Genomic DNA, 17,665 nt, shown 5'->3' with positions numbered 1-17,665 from the left:
CAATATTCAGGGGCTCTCCAGGTAATACACTTATGAATAATATATAATATACGTCTACAAAATTAATAAATCAATTAAACGTAAGACACAAAGTAGATAAAAAAAAAAGACAAAAAGTAGATCATGCATCTACCACAAGAGCCTTGTAATACATACAGCCATTGCTCGATTTATAATTCTTTCAAATATTCATGCAAAAACAACAGTGTTAAGTAAAGTGAGAAGTCTAATTGTTTTCCGTTGGGATTGGGCGTGTTTTAGTTCGAACAACAAAACAAAAAAAACAAAAAAAACTGGCGTCACATGACACCACAGGTCAATTTAACTCCGCCTCGCATGACGTCACAATCAACCGACTTGATTTTCACCTGGGCAAAACAGGAGGGAAAGTGTGGAATGGCGTCGCTGTGCTCAAATGACAAACGTTAACAATGTCGACGAAGCCTTGAAGAGGTGAAACATGGATGAATTGTTCTTCAAGTCGGCCCTGCCGTCGCTCGCCCACCACCGACTGGACACCGACACCACTTTGGCGTTGCCAACCGAGCCGAGCGCTCGGTCCTCGGCTAGACTTCCGTCCAGTGACCGCAGCCTGCGGGTCCAGCAGCAGGTTCAGCTCACACTGGCACGTAAATCGAAGAGGAGCGTTTCCAATGGTAACTCACACTTCCTCTTTATGTGCTATTACTCTGCATTATGATAAGATAAAGATATACAAAAACAGTACTGTAATTGTTATGATAATTTACTGGGTTTAAATTTCACCTCCAGTAATCTCAAATGAGGATTTAGACTATCAAAACTAACCACAACACAATGCAACTAATCACATAATACTGTACACAGATTTACTTTTAAGAGCCACACCCTCAGGGCTGACGAACCTTGTGCTAAAAGGAAATGCTGTATTGCTTTTAAAAAGAAGTGTGTTTTAGAGAGCCATTTTTTTTTTTTTACTTTCCGTAGAGGTCTTTCATTGACTCCAAATGCAAGGCTGATTTTTGCAGTGGAATGCACGTCACATAGTATTTTGCTGGTCCAACAGGTTCCTGCAAGCTCATCCGTCCGCCCAAAAAGCAACATGGAGGCAGCTTACTGGTTTAAAGTGTATCAAATGTTTAACTTTTATTGATTATGCAATAGCGGACTTTGGACTCGGGTCACCTGTTATTGGTTAAGAGTTATTGCGTCCTCCTATTTTGCGCTTAAATGCATTCATCACAGCATTCGGTTCACCAATGAGAGCCACTGCTCAGTTTTGATTGACAATGCTACAGCTATTATTTTAAAACTATGTTCATTATTGTGGTTGTACTATATGTCAAATGTGATCATCTCTCTCTTGCTACATATTCCATGTGTGTGGTCGTTTATTGACTTGTACGTTCACAAGGAATTTGTGATGTATACACGTGATTACAGTCGCGTGTAACTAAACACTCTCCACTAAAGCTCCTCGACTTGTTTCAGGCGGTATCCACTTACAGAGAAGCGCCAGCAAGAGTTTCGACGCCGCGGACGGACTGAGGACTCACACCATGGTGTGTTTGTGTTTATATTTTAATAAAAGCATGACTAACAAGCAAGAAAATGTTGAAGATGGATATGATTGATTTGCTCGAAAGCAGAGAGAAATGTTTTTCGATTTGTTAGTATGCTGAGCTATTTTGGCACTGTGACACTGTTAACTTGATGTATTTAGATATTAAAAAACATAATTTTTAAATGCTTTATTTATATATTTATATTTAGATACAATTTTATTGATCATTTTCTGTAGTGATTTAATTTGTATTTTATTTTCTATGCTTCATAATTGTATCTATTGTTTCGATTAAAATCAGCAAATTGTGAATATTTTGGGGTTCACTGTACATTCTTAATGTAAAGTATTGACTTTAAAAACCTGAAATGGTGTCACAGGTGTGTTTTACTCAACAGGTAAATGGCTTTGGTTGCTCTCTGCCAAGCAGCGAGCGTGTGCGGAGGCCGTCCAGAAGAGTGGAAGTTTCCCCCCCGGGGACGCCCGACAAGGCTCAGCGTTTCAATTTCAACAGCCGCCATTTCAGCATGTCCACCCTGCCCGTCCGCAGTCCGTCCCACAGGAACTGCTCCCTGCTCGGCCGCTCGCATCAGCGCTACGCCCTCTCCGAGGCCCCGTGGCGGGCGCCGACCAACGCCTCCACGCCCGCCGACGGGAGCGTGCGCTTTTGGTCGGACGCGTCGTTTCGACAGCGCGGCTACGAGTCCAGCTGGAACGAGTCGGCTTTCCAGCAGAGCGAGGGGATGGTCGTCGCCTCCCAAATACGCGACGGGTTACCGTGGATGCCGAAAAGTCAAAAGCTTCTCAGACTGAACACGTACCCGCCCTCGGGCAACAGCCTGGAGGTGGACATGGGTGGGCGAGTAGGGGCGGAGCTTCAGCAAATTCAAGTCAACAACGTCACAGCTCTGTAAGTCATTTAAAAAAAAAAAAAAAAAAGATTTCTACAATGGATACAGATTCTGATTTGTTGTCTCGGCCAGAAGGTCCGAGAAAGCCCCGGAGATGACGCTGGAGAGGGCCGTCAATCTGCTGACTCAGCAGAACGAGGACACGCTGATCAGCGCCGCCGCGCACATCCAATCGCAGTGTTTCAAACGCGCAGATGCCAGGAAGATGGTTTGGGCCTCTCGCTTTCCAATACAGTAATCCTCCCCAAATTCCAAGTGGCCACATTGCTGGCAGCTCAGATGTTTATTTTGACCCGTAACTGCGGATGGCCTCGACACACATGCTAGCTAACAGACAAATATATAGCAGCAATCAAAAGTTTGGAGACACCTTCAAAGTGAATGCTTTTATTTATTTATTCTACATTGTAAATAAACACTGGAATCATTCTACTGAAGTAAAAAATGCTATTCAAACCAAAATACGTTTTAGATTTTAGTTGAGGGAGAGAAAAAAAAAATTGCAATTCAATTATTTTTCAAAATCGTTCGGCTCATGAATAGTACGCCGCGAACATGCAGGGAGGGGATGACTGTATTGTACTAACTGAAATTGTAGCCGGCGTGTGTGCGCGTTACATTCAAAGTCATCTTTCAGGTTTATTTCATGCGCGGCATCCAAAAACTGCTGCAGCTCCTCCACAATGACGAGGAGGAGGTCCAGCGCGCCGCCGCCGCCGCCCTGCGCAACGTCGTGTACCAGAGCGGCGACAACAAGATGGAGGTGAAGGACAACGCCGGCCTGGCCACCATTTTGCGCGTGCTCAAGAACAGCCGCGACACGGAAACCAGAAGACAGCTCGCCGGTCGGTTTTCTGCTTACGTCGCACCATTTATGCCCGGCTCATCTGACGACCTTTAACCTCTCAGGCCTACTGTGGAACTTGTCCTCTCACGACCTCCTGAAGGAAAACCTCTCCAGAGAGGCCTTGTCGGTTCTCACGCAAGCCGTGCTGGTGCCGAGCTCGGGCATTTCCGAAGGGGAGAACCCCAAAGATGAGCTGCTGGCCGACGACCAGCTTTTCTACAATGCTACCGGCTGCCTCAGGTACGCCGCACGAGCGATGCATTGACGATTCCGTCCGTCCCAACGCAATACGTTAAAAGACTTGAAAGCAGATACCTGGATTTTTTTTTTTTTTTTTGATCACACAGTTGTTCATTTTTTGCTGTCTAGAAACCTGAGCTCCTCGGGTCCAGACGGAAGGAAAGCCATGAGGGAGTGCGAGAACCTCATCGACTCTCTGGTGTTCTACATCCGGCGCACCGTGTCCGACTACAAGGCCGACGACAAGGTTGCGTCACAAGCCCCTTTTCTCTCCAGACTCTCACATCTCATATTTAACTTTTATCGTCCCCAAAAGGCCACGGAGAACTGCGTGTGCATCCTGCACAACCTGTCCTATCAGATCGAGTCGGAGCTGCCCGAAAAGTACGCCGCGAATCTCTTGCAATCGCAAGAACACGCGGCGCCCGCGCCCAAGGCGGTCGGATGTTTCGCTCACCGCAGCGCCAAATCCAAAGAGGTAAACTTCTCAAACGGTAACTTGCAGCGCTTGCCTTTGAGCTAGTGATAGGAAAATGAAGCTTCAAATTTGCTTCATGTACCAACTGTTGATTTAGTTAATTTTTTTCTCCTCTAGATAGTACTCTCTGTTAGGGATGTAACAATGAATCGAAAATTGATTTGCCCCGATTAAATGAAAAATCGGGTTGGTTAAATTCATCTAGAAAAGGATGTCTTGTCACAGGTTTTTTTTTCATTCCAGATGCATAGCATATTTTGAATGTGTGGATCAAATTATGCTTTTGTGCCAAACATCATTGCGTATTACCATCTAAAGGAGTCAAAAATACAACTGGTTCATGAAGCAAATTTGAAGCTTCATTTTCACACCACTACTTAGAGCTCATCAAAAGTGGCAAAAGTACTCACTGTATGTACTCTACAAATCGAACGAAGTACAGTCACTGGATCGCAAAGGTCATCTTTGTCATGTATTCCGTGTGTGGCCAGCAAGAGCAGCGGCATCGCACGCTGCTGCAGGAGAAGGCCAACCCCCGCGGCATGGAGTGGCTGTGGAGCTCCATCACCATCCGCATGTACCTGTCGCTCATCGCCCGCAGCGTGCGCCACCACACGCAGGAAGCTGCCATCGGAACTCTGCAGAACATCACAGCCGGGAACGGAGCGGTGAGAGCTGACCTGACCTCATCTTGCTGCAAGGAAAGACAACGTTTTTGGCTCCCTCTTGTGGAAACATGAGACGCTTTCCATTCCTTTTCATGTACCGCTGAAAAATTGGCATTTATTTGTGAGGGGTCAGAAAACTCAAAAGAAGAGATTTTTGATAATTTTTAATGCCTATCAGATTTTTTTTTTCGCAATAATTTGTGTTTTCTTACAGGTGACTGAAGCCATCGCCTACGCCATTGTCCACAGGGAGAACGGCCTCCAGCACGTGGGGAAAATATTGCAGGAGGGAGAGCGTGACGTGAGGAGGACGGCCGTGTCGCTCATCAAGAATCTGTCTCGCTTCTCCGAGCTGCACCCTGATATCGGTTAGTTGTCGCTCGAATCGCCGCCAGAAGCTTTTTATTTGAAAAAAAAAACAAAAAAAAAACACCGCAAATGTCTACCTGCAGTTAAGCAGGTGTTGCCAGAGGTGGTGGAGCTCCTGCCCAATAACGACACGGGGAGAGACCTGCCTTCGGATGTGACGGCGTCTCTGTGTCACATCCTCATCCACCTGAGCCAGAGCGACGTGCACAACGTCCGGGCCATGTTGAGCCAGGACGCCCTCCCGAAGATCTGCAACATCAGCAAGAAGGACAATGGGTTAGTCAGCAGCTCTTGTGTCTTATCACGTGTCATTCATTTCATTCTTTTTTTTTTTTTTGCATTGGACATTTGGCAATCACACTTCAGTTCTATATTGGAAACCAAAAAAAAGGCAGAAAAACAAGTTTAAAGCCATTTTCCTGTTCTTTTTTTTCAAAGCAAATATGTTTAAAACTCACTTTTAGTTCTACTCGTACAAAACGGACATTCAGATACTTTCCAAATACAAAGTAGAAAGATCCAAAACCATATTTAGACCCAGTGGACAAACGTATCGTTTTATCTCAAGAAATATGAGCGGACCTGAAACGCTTCTCTGAGGAACGCCGATCACAGTTATTCCTTTATAGAATTGACATATACAGTTCAGTACAGAATTTTTGTAGTCTGATGTGCCTTTTTGTCATCATGTCATCACTTTGTTCTTAAAAAAAGAGACCTTCTTTTTGTAGTTACGGCCCAAGTAGAGCAGGTGTAGCAGCATGTCTGCTACTACATTCCATGTGGAAGCACAGTGACCTCCATGGGACCTACAAGAAGGTACGCAATCATGGAGGCCTTCTCATTTTTTTTTTTCTTCCCTTCAAGACGAGGACAATTCTTGGAGTCGCTTTTATCTGTACTTACAATGTATCTCTTTGTATTCAACAGTGTGGCTTCAGGAAATCTGATTTTATCAATGCAAGGACCACAAGGGCTGTAAACTCCATCTCGAACTAAAGCGAAGACGCCAAACGTCATTTTTGTGGAACCTCTGGATATTTATTGTTTGCTCACAATTGAACTTCGCAGAAGTGAATTCACGTTTTATTCAGTAGTTGACTTGGACATTTGTAGTTAAAAAAAAACAAAAAACTTTTCTTATTACACAATATTACTTAAAATACGGATAGCACTTGTTCTTTTTTAACACGTGGCAACAAAAACAACCACACTGAAACCAAAAACAACCTTGTGTCTCTTTGTTGCTGCTCTGCATCAAAACAATCAACCTCCTAAATGTCATTGTTTAAATGCAAATGTGTGGCAGCTAATGTCAGCTGCTGTCTGTCAATAAATGATCAATAACAGTAAGGAAAAGGTCAGCCAGATAATTGGAAAATGTCTTTCTTTGACTTGTTTGTATTTGTATGATTTTTTTTTCTAATTATTTTAAAGGTGGTCACAATCTTTTTTTCCCCCCAATTTAAGCGCATGCTATTGGTTTTAGATCCTCTAGAGAGCAGTACCGCACCATTTTTAATGAAGTATAATTTTTGCATCCTTTTAATTTGTCCCCGAGCGGCCTTCAACTCGTAATGCATAAAATCCTCCGAATCTCATATGCCTGAAGTGCCTTAACACTCTGATTTAAACTTTCAGCCTTTCTATTTGCCGAAGCCGCTCCAGTCAACTTTTAATCATCTCTTAATTCGCTTTTTATGTGTGCGTTTCAGAGCTATTCCGGCGCAGTGTGGGCGATTTCCAGTGCAAGGCGATGGAAAAGCTGTGCACGGTCCAAAATCCTTTTGAACAATAGGCCTCTTTGTCTTTAGTACGGCTTACACGGCCGCTGCGAGGCAGAGGCTCATCCTCTGCTAATGAAGTCTAGACACTGGGGGAGAAACAGAACTGTGGGGAAAATGAGAGAAAGAATGAGAATTTCCCAGGGAATCGTGTCTTTTGAACCCACTTGATCCCTCAAGAATCTGGGGAATGAAGAACTGCCCTTTTAATGTCAAGACAAACTCTGATAGAGGCCACTTCTGGGGTTAATGTTCCAGTTAGCTTAGTGAGCTAGCCTGGCTAACTGTGAACAACTTCAGATGTAAAATGTGAGAAGAAGCGTTGACTACATACTGATGGCCTTTAATTTTACTTTTAGGTGTGATATATCCAGAAATTAAAACCAACCATTTTAATCTTTCAATACAAGTTGAATACCTTTCTACGTAATGTGGAAACAACCGTGATGTGATGGCGTCCTTATAAAGACAAGTCTTTATTACCATTTTATTATCTGTATGTTTTTTGTAACGTGACAAGCTTTTATTTCCACCACAGCGCCATCTGCTGGATCTAGTGGGGCACCGCCCAACTTGCTCCTGATGCATAACCACAATCAAAAGTTTGGAGACAACCTCTTTGGTCACACGCTCGGCTGCTTGGCGAGGTCAACCAGTCCAAAGACCGCAAAGTGAGTGCTTCTTGAACTTCTTAATAGCTTCATTTGAGAGCACTTAAAGGGCCTCGTGATCAGATTGTCGTCAAAGGAGGTTGATTTGAGAATCCAAGAGGAAAACATGTCAAGAAAATGAGCAAGTGAAATTAAAGCTTTGGTACATAGGATGGGAGTTCATTCCTGTCCTGAAAATTGCAAATAATAAATGAAAAGCAAGTTTTGTTTTAGAGCATGATTTAGAGTTCCCCTCCAGTCCCCTGCACATTAATAAAACATACGTTGTTTTCAGCGTGTTATCCTTATAAACACATCCTTCACATCCGCGCAAAGTTTGAAAATGTTAGAGATCCCTGAGCCATCAATTACATGCGGAGAGGCAAATTATTTTGGAGACGTGCACGATAAGGCTCGCAAGTCTTCAATATTTATGCAGCGCTACGGCGATGGAAGTGTGACTTGAAGCTGCAATGGAAGGCAGAAAATTTCCTCCGTGAGGGGAGTTATCTTTTTTTCATGCTGCATAATCAAAGTAGAGGAAGTTTTGCATAGTTCTAACAGGATCACTGCACGGCAAACTTTTCTCTTTTTTTTTTTTTTTATTCATCGTGAACTACCAAAATAAATTCTTAGCTTTCCAAGGACCACCATCATGACCAACATTAAATACAGTGGAGTAGTAACTATTATTAAAAGCTGTTTTATTGCACTAAAACGGGAAATCATGCATCCTACGTACCACTAGTAACAACAATATCGATTTTTAAAAAAATACCCTATTTGGACATTGTGATTTCCGCCCAACAGAGACAATAGTTTTATTTGAATATGAAACTTATTTGACACTTCCGATGAGAAAATAAAACACTGCGTCACAACCGTGACCCACAAGAAAATATAAACGGGGGTTTATTTACAATTTATGGCAAATGTGATTTTAAAGTTGTGTTTTTAAGTACGTTTTAGTTCAAATGAACACATTGTGTTAGTACAGTATAGACAGGTGAATCAAATCAGCGTAGGACTCGGATACTACTGTCATCAAGTTCCGTAAATAGGAAGCGAAGACCGGATACAACACGGTTAGATTTCAAAATGAACCTGACAATGACGAAGTAATGTTAAGAAACCCCCAATATTGTGTAAGAAAACTGGAAAGAACATCTTCTTTACATTTCAACTTTCAACAAAAACTGTGAAATTCAATACAAGGGTTTCGTGTGGAAGCCAAACTCGCCATCTGTTATGTCACGAAACTTTAATATTGAAATTGAATAATCGGAACTCGTAAAACATATTGTCATTCTAGCTCTCTGGAGTATCTGACACATCCGAGCCGGTGTAACAGCAGCTTACAAGTTGTCTAAATGTTTATTATTCGTTCTTTCAACATTCGTATGTATGTATATGTATACATATATATGTATATTTAATAACACGGGGGCAAATGGGACCGCGCTGAACAGTACGTGATTACGACTGCGTTCGCTTGTGAATATGAAACGTCGGCTATATAGTTAGCACTAGTCAGACAAACTCCCCGAAAAAGACGAGGATTTAAGAAGTATTTTCTTCTTATGAGCCACTCTTGCCACGGGTGAGTACCAAAAGTATCAAATAACACACCGTTTCACGGGTTTTTCGGGCAGCTGTCTCACAAAATGGTAGCTAGCTGTGCTAATGTTTACGCTGGAGTCACCTCTGCAGAAGGCAAGTAGACGGTGCTATTATTTAGTAATCTAGAGAAGGTAAACCCTGCATCAGTCTGTCTGCAAAGGGGCTTTTTTTTTTACGTTTTGTTGTGGGATACTTTTCCTGCATTCACCTGATTTCCCACGCACAATATACTCGCTCTGCTGCACCCTGGTGCCATGTTACTACCACTTTAACTTGTTCTGGAGCAGCAAGAGGAGAGCAGCCTTCAAAATAATGCAATTTATACAATTTCTGTAAAGGCTCTCAGTGATTAATTGAAGTAATCTTTTTTTTTTTTTTTTTTAACACATCAAGTAATTCAAAAATACGTAGCTCTACAAGTACCACCGTTATTAGCATTCATTAAAAAGCATCTTTAATATTGTGTGCCATTGTATCGTTATGCACAGTTCAAACATTAAAACTGCGCTTTAAGGTAGGGGAAAACTGTACTAATTAATGAGTCACTTAAAATGTATTGCACCTAATTAGAATTGATCTAAATACATCTTTGAAAACAGCAGCAATATGAATTGCAACTGCGCTGTACTTAAAAGTTAAATACAACTGAATTGTAATTAACAAATGCACTATAGGCTATTGGATTGTAAACAAGTTTAATCCACCGTAATGTCATGCATCTTGAACATTTAATTTAGTTTACTTCAATTTGATTATTCATGCAACACTCGTGGGTCACAATTTGAGAGTCACTGTAACACACAAAGATCCTATTTTCGATTAAAATAGAATTTTCCCCCTTCAATAAAAAGCAAAAGCAAGTGACAATGACATTTTTCAAAACAAGTTTTTAATTTTGCATCCCGGCATTTGCTTCATTCAAACTGCCGAGAAAATCATGAGAGTGACTCTTTGTGTTTTATCATTTCTACCATCAATAATTAACAACATTATTTGTAACTGTAACTGTTACTGAACCCTATAATGCTTCCAGACAAAATTAACTTGTGTTGTTAGCAAAATCCTGCATACAGTGTATATCACTCCAGGTACATCCCAGATGCCTAGTTTGAATACAAATGACCCCAAAACTGAAATTAAACCATTTTATTGATGAATCACCCAGCCCTAATAGATGCTGCATGTCAATGTACAGAATGTTATATTCGAGGGTTCTCCCACATTCCGAAAATGTGCATTATAGATGTAAAACTGTAAGACTGTGAGACATGTTCCATGTTCATTTCACGTGGCACATATCCATGTGGCTGTTTTACAACATGTGTGATAGAAGGGTACCCTCATTTCCTTAGGTAAAGCAGGGCCTATTGTGACGGCAGGGTGTGTACGCTCCATGCCTTCTTTCCAATTCACACCCACATTTGCATTGTTAATGAATGGTTATTCCTGACTTTCCATGCCAAATTAGCATTGAGAGCCAACTTGCACATTTGCCAGGCAAATGGAGCTTCCATTCTCGTCCGTTCTAAAGTGGCGCTTTGGTCTGGGAATAACAAAGCCAAGAAAAGATGCAAACAGATACAGTAGTAATTCCTTGTTGTCAGACTAGTAGTTTCAAATTGTATTGTTTTTGTCATTCATAATCCTATGCTATGGCAGTGTGTAGCTGCTGTGCAATGAACCGCAGAATATTTGCGATTTGACATTGGTGAGGCGTTTGTGTAACATGGGTTCATGATTGTGTACATGCAAGAAGCATGGTGTTGGTTTTTATGATCTTCTCTGTTTTGAAGTGTTTTGGCACAATCTTTTGCCATTTATATGCAATTTTACCACTGGGGAGCGTGTTATTCATGACTGTTCACTATTCGTGGCAGAGCTCAGTCCCTAACACCGGCAAATAGCGGGGGCTCACTATATTGCAAAACCTTTACATCTTCGTCAGAGGTCATGACTGTCACAGTGTCTTGACGTGTCAGTGTATTTCTACCGGGGGCAGTTAAAAATCAAGAAATTATATTGATTTCCTCATGACACTGTAAAAATGCACATAAGGTTAAGAAAGAATGGAGTGAGGTTCCACAGGCTGGCAAAGTCAGCTCACCTGTATCGACGGAAACTTAGCTGCTTTTACCAGTAGCCCTGCTCACGTTGATCCGTAATAATTCTGAGGGAATTTTATTTGTCCATTCACAGTGTATGTAATGAAAGGTTTATAACGCTGGTGTTTCTTTTTCCAGGTTTGCTTTAAAAATTTGGGGGGAGAAAGAATTTTATAGGAGTGTCAAAGGCTTTTTACGATTGTCTCAGGCCATTAACTTAAGTGTTCGCCTCCATGATGCCACCACTGGCAACACGGTAGACGGCTCGACGCATGGTCATGCATCAAATCAGTCTTACCTTAAAGCTCCTGAGAAAGTGTCAGAGATTGACTCGCAGACATTCCGCTGCCATCGTGTGGTTTAGCATAGAGTACGTGGCAGCAGCTGTAGCCGTTGACCGCACCTAGCATTGTGTAAAACATGCCACATGCACTACAGACAACTGGAGACTGCTCATAATTAAAGTGACTGCAAAACCACCACTGCATTCCGGCAGGGATATACATATTCCTGATCAGAAACTAATCGGCAAAGTGGGGCGGGGTGGATGACATACGTTCCTGAAAGGACTTGTATTCTTTTTTTCTCAATCTAACTGTGCGGCCCGATACCAGTGTAGCGGTCCGCGGACTGGTGGTCGGGGACCACTTCTTTAAATTGTAAATGTAACACAATTTCATCATACCACAGTCATTTCAAACTCATCTCACATTTACCTTACAAATAAATGGTTTACAGATGCTTGAAGACTACAGTGCTTTTATGTTTACTGTAATTGCCCTGGAACTTGCTTGTTTGATGTAGGCTTGGAAGATAAGGCTCTGCCGAACTCAAGTAACATTATAATTCACTCAGGAAGACTCCACAATTGTGTGCACAGCTGCAGGCCTTTGGAGGTTAACACGATTCGTTGCTTTTGATGGAGCCGTTTGATACACACATGCGGAGAGGTTCTACTTGAAAAGTTGACTACAGCGTACCTGTATCCCTCGACCAAGTAGCCTCCCGCTCTTAGCGAATATTTTGAATATTTTCAGGTATTGATGATGACCTTTGACTGTGCCAATCTAACTTAAAACAAGAGAAGAATCTGGAACACGCTTTCAAGTGATCGACATTGCAGTTTTGTATCTTTGTCTTCCAGCCCTTTTGAAAAATGGTCTTTGATTCGTATGAGCAGTTGATGGCTTGTATTTGTCATAAACCGGTATGTTCCACAAGCTATATTTACACACTTAAGCTCCCTTGAAATATGCACAGTATTCATTGTGCTAACAATATGTAAGGTCAGTGCTAATGTTCAAACTGTGCCCAATGTTACAGTGCCTTACAATACAGTAATCTGAAATATACTTTATCGCACTAAAACCGTGAGCCTATTATGCTCCTGAATTTTAATGTTGGTCATGGTGCTTTTATTCTCAGCGAGTCAAGTCTTTTGCTTGTTGTAAAAAGTTTGCAAACCACTGGTCTATTGGGTTGAAATGAAGCTCGTTGTTGCATTTTTCTTGCGCGTCCACACAAATAGAAATAAGGTCAGCCATCAAGGCTTGTGCCACACATAAATAGATAGACATGCACGCACGCAAGGGGAGTGCTCTCTGCTTGTCTCCTGCAGACGCTGGCAGCCCTGCAGCACCAGCCTACATTTTATAGGAGGCGGGCGAAAATATGGTGATGTCATCTCAATGTCTCTCGCCCCCCCCCTGCGTTCTCTCTCTCTCTTTCTCTCTTTCTCTTTTTCTCTCTCTCTCTCTCTCTCTCTCTCTCTCTCTCTCTCTCTCTCTCTCTCTCTCTCCCTCTCTCTCTGTATCTTTTCCTCCTTCCAGGGTCTGTGCTGTGAATGTTGTGGTGCTTCGATTACCCAAACTGCATGAGGTAGGTTCCCGCACTCTCTCGAAACATGTGCATGTTGCGTTTATAGTCTGGCATGTTTGTGATGGAATTCATCTGTTGTTTGTGTAGAATCCCTTTCAAGGGAACAATTCCACAGTTTGTGTAGCACGACTGCTAACAAATGCTAATGTGAGTTGATTGAATTCCTGAGTCAAACGCGTCACCTGAGCTGAGACCTTTACACCCTTCACCTTTTAGCATTTCGAATACAAAGGCGGTACATCTTAAGGCGCAACATCTGTTGGCACCTGCGTTCCCTCTCTCGCACTCTCTTCTGATGTTATGTAAGAGGTATCGCTCTCTTGCGCGCGCACACACACACACACACACACACACACACACTAAAACATTCAAATCCGTCAGCGTGCGTCACAACAAATTTTCATAGCACATCTCTGTAGTAGCTGTGTTCCCCTCCTCTAAATGTCCACAGTCACAGCTAAAAAGCTGCCGCATTGTTTCGCCGCTAAGAGGATTTGAACACGCCTTTGAGGTCATCACAGTCTCCTTGACACCTCGCGGGGTTCAGTCTTTCGGTCCTTGTCATCCGGCTCATCAACATTCCCGTCCGCTTGTGGCTCCGGCGGATCGGATGGCTGGTCAGTGTTGCTCCCCTAAGCATTGTGTGATTTGGGATATCACAAGGTGATACTCTCCCGGTCACACATTAACGATCGATGCATAGTTATTGTCACAGTCATTTGGGGAAAACTGCCACACTGATATAGTATGAGATAAAATCACAAGGTGTCTCTCTAAACGTCATTACAACTGGTAGAAAGGATTTCCTTTGATGTAATTGATATTACAGTACCTAAAAATGCTCAGTAATTTCATTTATGGTCATTTCACCTCTTGCCGCATCACAAACTGTCAGCGGCTAAATATTGCCACGTCCTTGCCAAATATTGCACTGTAGTGATATAGAAACAGCGTTCCTGTCCTGAGGAACTGCGATACCGCAAGTTTGACTCCATTTTGGATTCATCCCGAAAGAAGGCAATTGGACAGGAGATTTAAACTTGGCACAATATGCTGTGTTCCAAAAAGGGCAATATTACGTATTACAGTGGCCTAACTGATGCTGAGCTGCACATTCCTACAAGTCTACATACTATCAAATGGTGGACATTGTTCTACAGACATTCCTTGATTGGCTAGGAATAAAATGGTAAAACATTACATTGCCGGTAAAAGTATATATGACAGTTAATGACATTTGGAGACAAAATCCACTCTTATGTTACACATATGAGTAATACCACTATTGGTGTTCACACCTTTGTGTGTCAACAAGCCATATTTTGGCGTTGAACTAAAATCAATGATGTGACTTACAGTATGTGGATTCTGTAAATGCTTGTGATACAGAATTCCACTGGTGTGATGTCCTGACGGAAAAGGCTGAATATAGTTTTTCCTAGTGGGATTGTGCAGTCCTCCCAGCTGCACCCCGAGTAGCTCCGTTAGCAGACGATTTTAGGTTTATGAAACAGGAAAGAGGAGGAGGAGGATCTAAGCCTCGGCTAAATGGATATTTATGCATTTGGTGAGGATTTCCCAGCTGAGCTGTTTGTACGTCTTCTGGATATGGCAATGATGAAAACTGAAAGGTTTCTTGTCTAACGTTTTTAGTGTATGTGTGTGTGTGTGTTCGCGCAATGTTTCCAGTGGTCTCGTCGTGTGTATTAGACAAACTAAGTCATGTGGGGGAGGAGCGGTGAGAAGAATTATGCGTTGACAGGTCAAGTCTCTGACTCTCTTAATGTTGGTTTTGAAGCTGAGGTTTGAGTCTGTGTAGTCCTAGGTTTTTGTGTTCTGTCACAGTTTACAACCGCTGAAGATGTAAACATCCTGTTTCATGTCCATGTCGTGTGTGCATTTTTTAGAAGAACATAGAGACCGTTTTAGATCAATTCTGATGCAGACAGTATTGGTTAAGCTAAGATGTGACCCGCAACGTAGCGTCTGTGAGCTTGATTGCACCGTCCTCTGGCATTTTTCCAAGACCAAAAATAACTGTCATCAGCATACATTAAGATGTCCATTTTCTCCCACACAAAAGGCAGATCATTTATGTACAAGTTAAACAGGATTGGACCCAGTACAGAGCCCCGCAGGACTCTTGTTGATCGTTGAAAAGCATAGGAGTTATGATTTTAAGTTTCTACTCGCGAATAGCGAAATGAGAGGTAGGATTTATTAAGGTTTTGTTGGGGTGCAGTGAGAAGGAACTAATGTTGAGGTGCTTAGAATATTCATTCCCATCCCATCAATCCCATTTGTCTACCGGTTATGCTCATTAGGGTTCCCGGGGATTGTTCCATCCCTTTAAATCATAACAATAACTCATTGCCTGACTTCACATGATTTCTTGGTCATGTATCCCTAGCTCGCTCGTTTTCCTGAGAAGAATTGGAATCACTGTTATAGTTTTACCACAGGCTATAAAAGACTTGAGCTTGACCAAATTAATTGAGATTTCCCTACAATGTTGTAAAATAGGGCAGAATAGTTTTTCTTTGTTGAATAACTATGCTCTAGCATGGTGTTCGAAAACAGTGCTATCGGTTCAAGCTACACCAATTTCAATTTCACCTTCCCAGGGCCCAAAAAGGTGTATTTACGTTCAGTGCTCACTGTCACAATATCAATGAAAAATGCCAATTGTGCTTGTGACCAATCACAAGTTGTGTAGCGAACGCACCAGACCACAGCCTAATCTGTCGCACTTTCGGTGTAACGTGAGACTATTCGACTATACGCATTGTCTTGTGTAAATCTTCGTCAGGTCCGCTGGATAGGCTAAGTGCCATCCAAAAATAACCCTCCCTGGATAATAGACCAGGGTTAAAACCAATGACTTGACTCGATGCTTCTATTGGGGGAAACAAGCCCAAGGCAAATGGAAAGAGAATTTAGAATTTCTGGGGGAGGGGCAGCCGACAGATTGGCAGATCTTCGAAATGTTGTTTACCGAAGGTCCGAGTGAAGGCAATCTACACGTTGGCGGTTGCTGCTGTAATCATTTCCTGCAGCCCGTAACCCTTTTGTATTGCCTCACTCTCCTGACAGGTATGCACTTATCTGAGCAGCGCTGACAAGCCCCGCGGCTCAGCTTGAACATGACCATGAAGTCTTCTTCTGAGTCCCAACAGGAGACCGAGACCATTTTGGTGAGTCCATACGCAGACAGAATCATGTACAGCATATGATAGCCACAGTCCCAAAATAATACCGAGTTGAAACTAGCATCGCAAAGGTCTCAGATAAGAACTTGGAACACTAGTAAAGATTTGATTGAGGTTTTAAAAATAGAACCATACAGAATTTGGGGTAGATGTGATGAATTGATGATTGAAATTGTCGAATGCCAGAGCCAGTACTGTACAGTAGATACGTGCTTTATTATCCATCAAATCTGTCTACTCAGTTGAATTACCTGTTGATGATTTCCCCTCACCATTTATTTGTCAAATGTTGCGTATTTGCTGTATTTCTTCACTGATGAGACATTGTTTCCAGAAGTACACTTGATTAGCCATAATGATGACCTGAAAGTGCTTATTTGAACCTGGCACAGACATGTCAGTCTCCCAGACAGCATAACTGGCTGCATGCGCTGCATAATGAGATCTCAGTGGAAGCAATGCAGTTATGCACAGATGCGGATGCATTTCATGGAAGCACAAATGACGATGCATTAAACGCAAGGACAGTGCTGCTTAAATGTGTTCGTTTTTTTCAGTTGTTCATGTTGATGTTCAAACTTCTTCCGAGGTTGCATCCATGTCTGTTGTTTCAACCCAGAAAAATTTAAAAAGTGTGTGTTTTCACCATTATGTTCAAATATCTCATTTTGGGGAAAAACCTGAGTGGTAAACCTGAGTCACTGCAGGTTTGGCCTTTGCCTCGATCATGTGTTTCTCCTAGACAAATTTATGAAAGAGCATAACTCACAATCTATTTCAAGCACTTCCATAAAGTCTCTAATGTGACTGATGGGAGCTCCAGTCAGCACCAACGCATTAAATTGCCACTTCCTTTATTTCAGCTCCCAGGTTTGCCGTTCTGTCCTTTCATTTCACCTCCACCATAATCCCCCTGTAGCTTTTTTCCCCCCCAGTGAGTGGGAATGCAATTATAATTGCAGATAGCCCGATAACATTGCTTCGTCTCTCTCTCTGAAGTCATCACACAAAAAGATACACAGTGGGATTATTGGGTTGCAGACCCCAAAGCCCTTCGCCCTTGCGTTGCGTTTCTCAGCGTGGCATGAATAATTATTCATGCAGACTCTTTTCGTGTCTGCGCGATAAAACCGCTAATGACTAAAGGCTTCTGAAAGTCGTATCGGCAATCAACTGTTTCTTTTGATTGCTAACCTTTTGAAGAATTTTATCAGACTGCCCAGGGACGGCGTGTGCGGCAGCATGTTATAACCCAATCACTCATTATGATCCGCGGCATTGCCAACTGGTGTGAGATGAAGACTGTTGGACGCTTTGTGTCACTGCTTCGCTGGTTTGCTTGATGGGGTCCGGCTGTGGACATGAT

The 17,665-nt window shown here is 42.5% G+C and overlaps 2 protein-coding genes across 12 annotated transcripts in view; both read left to right on the top strand.

Annotated features, from left to right (window-relative positions):
* The first annotated feature begins 333 nt into the window (after positions 1 to 333).
* On the top strand, positions 334 to 6,429 carry pkp2 (plakophilin 2). 4 transcript variants are annotated; one of them, XM_086021914.1, is made up of 13 exons: positions 334 to 656; positions 1,471 to 1,541; positions 1,942 to 2,453; positions 2,530 to 2,662; positions 3,092 to 3,299; positions 3,364 to 3,541; positions 3,671 to 3,788; positions 3,858 to 4,019; positions 4,511 to 4,687; positions 4,902 to 5,055; positions 5,140 to 5,332; positions 5,788 to 5,875; positions 5,987 to 6,429. In XM_086021914.1, exons 1-13 carry the CDS (start codon positions 461 to 463, stop codon positions 6,053 to 6,055), a joined length of 2,259 nt encoding a protein of 752 aa, XP_085878040.1. In that variant the 5' UTR covers positions 334 to 460; the 3' UTR covers positions 6,056 to 6,429. The 4 variants fall into 4 exon arrangements, with proteins under 4 accessions (XP_085878040.1, XP_085878037.1, XP_085878038.1 ...); XM_086021911.1 differs by having other exon boundaries at positions 4,511 to 4,721; positions 4,903 to 5,055; XM_086021912.1 differs by having other exon boundaries at positions 2,527 to 2,662.
* A 23-nt stretch (positions 6,430 to 6,452) lies between these two features.
* Positions 6,453 to 17,665, top strand: part of osbpl8 (oxysterol binding protein-like 8) — a 40,447-nt gene continuing 29,234 nt past the window's right edge. For 4 of the 8 annotated variants that reach the window (XM_086021900.1, XM_086021896.1, XM_086021897.1 and 1 more), the window contains exons 1-3: positions 6,581 to 7,511; positions 13,042 to 13,090; positions 16,184 to 16,284. Coding sequence is in view for 6 of the 8 variants with exons in the window: in XM_086021896.1 (XP_085878022.1) it covers positions 16,234 to 16,284 (51 nt within the window). In the remaining 2 variants the exon portion in view is untranslated. Of the gene's footprint in view, positions 7,512 to 8,801; positions 9,091 to 13,041; positions 13,091 to 16,183; positions 16,285 to 17,665 lie in introns of those variants that run through there. The other 4 variants (XM_086021905.1, XM_086021904.1, XM_086021895.1 and 1 more) reach the window with 4 other exon arrangements.

The sequence above is a fragment of the Filicampus tigris genome, chromosome 22 (assembly GCF_054856515.1).
Source record: "Filicampus tigris isolate MCC_2025a chromosome 22, RoL_Ftig_1.0, whole genome shotgun sequence".
Lineage (NCBI taxonomy): Eukaryota > Metazoa > Chordata > Actinopteri > Syngnathiformes > Syngnathidae > Filicampus > Filicampus tigris.
This window is presented reverse-complemented; position numbering and strand designations above follow the sequence as displayed.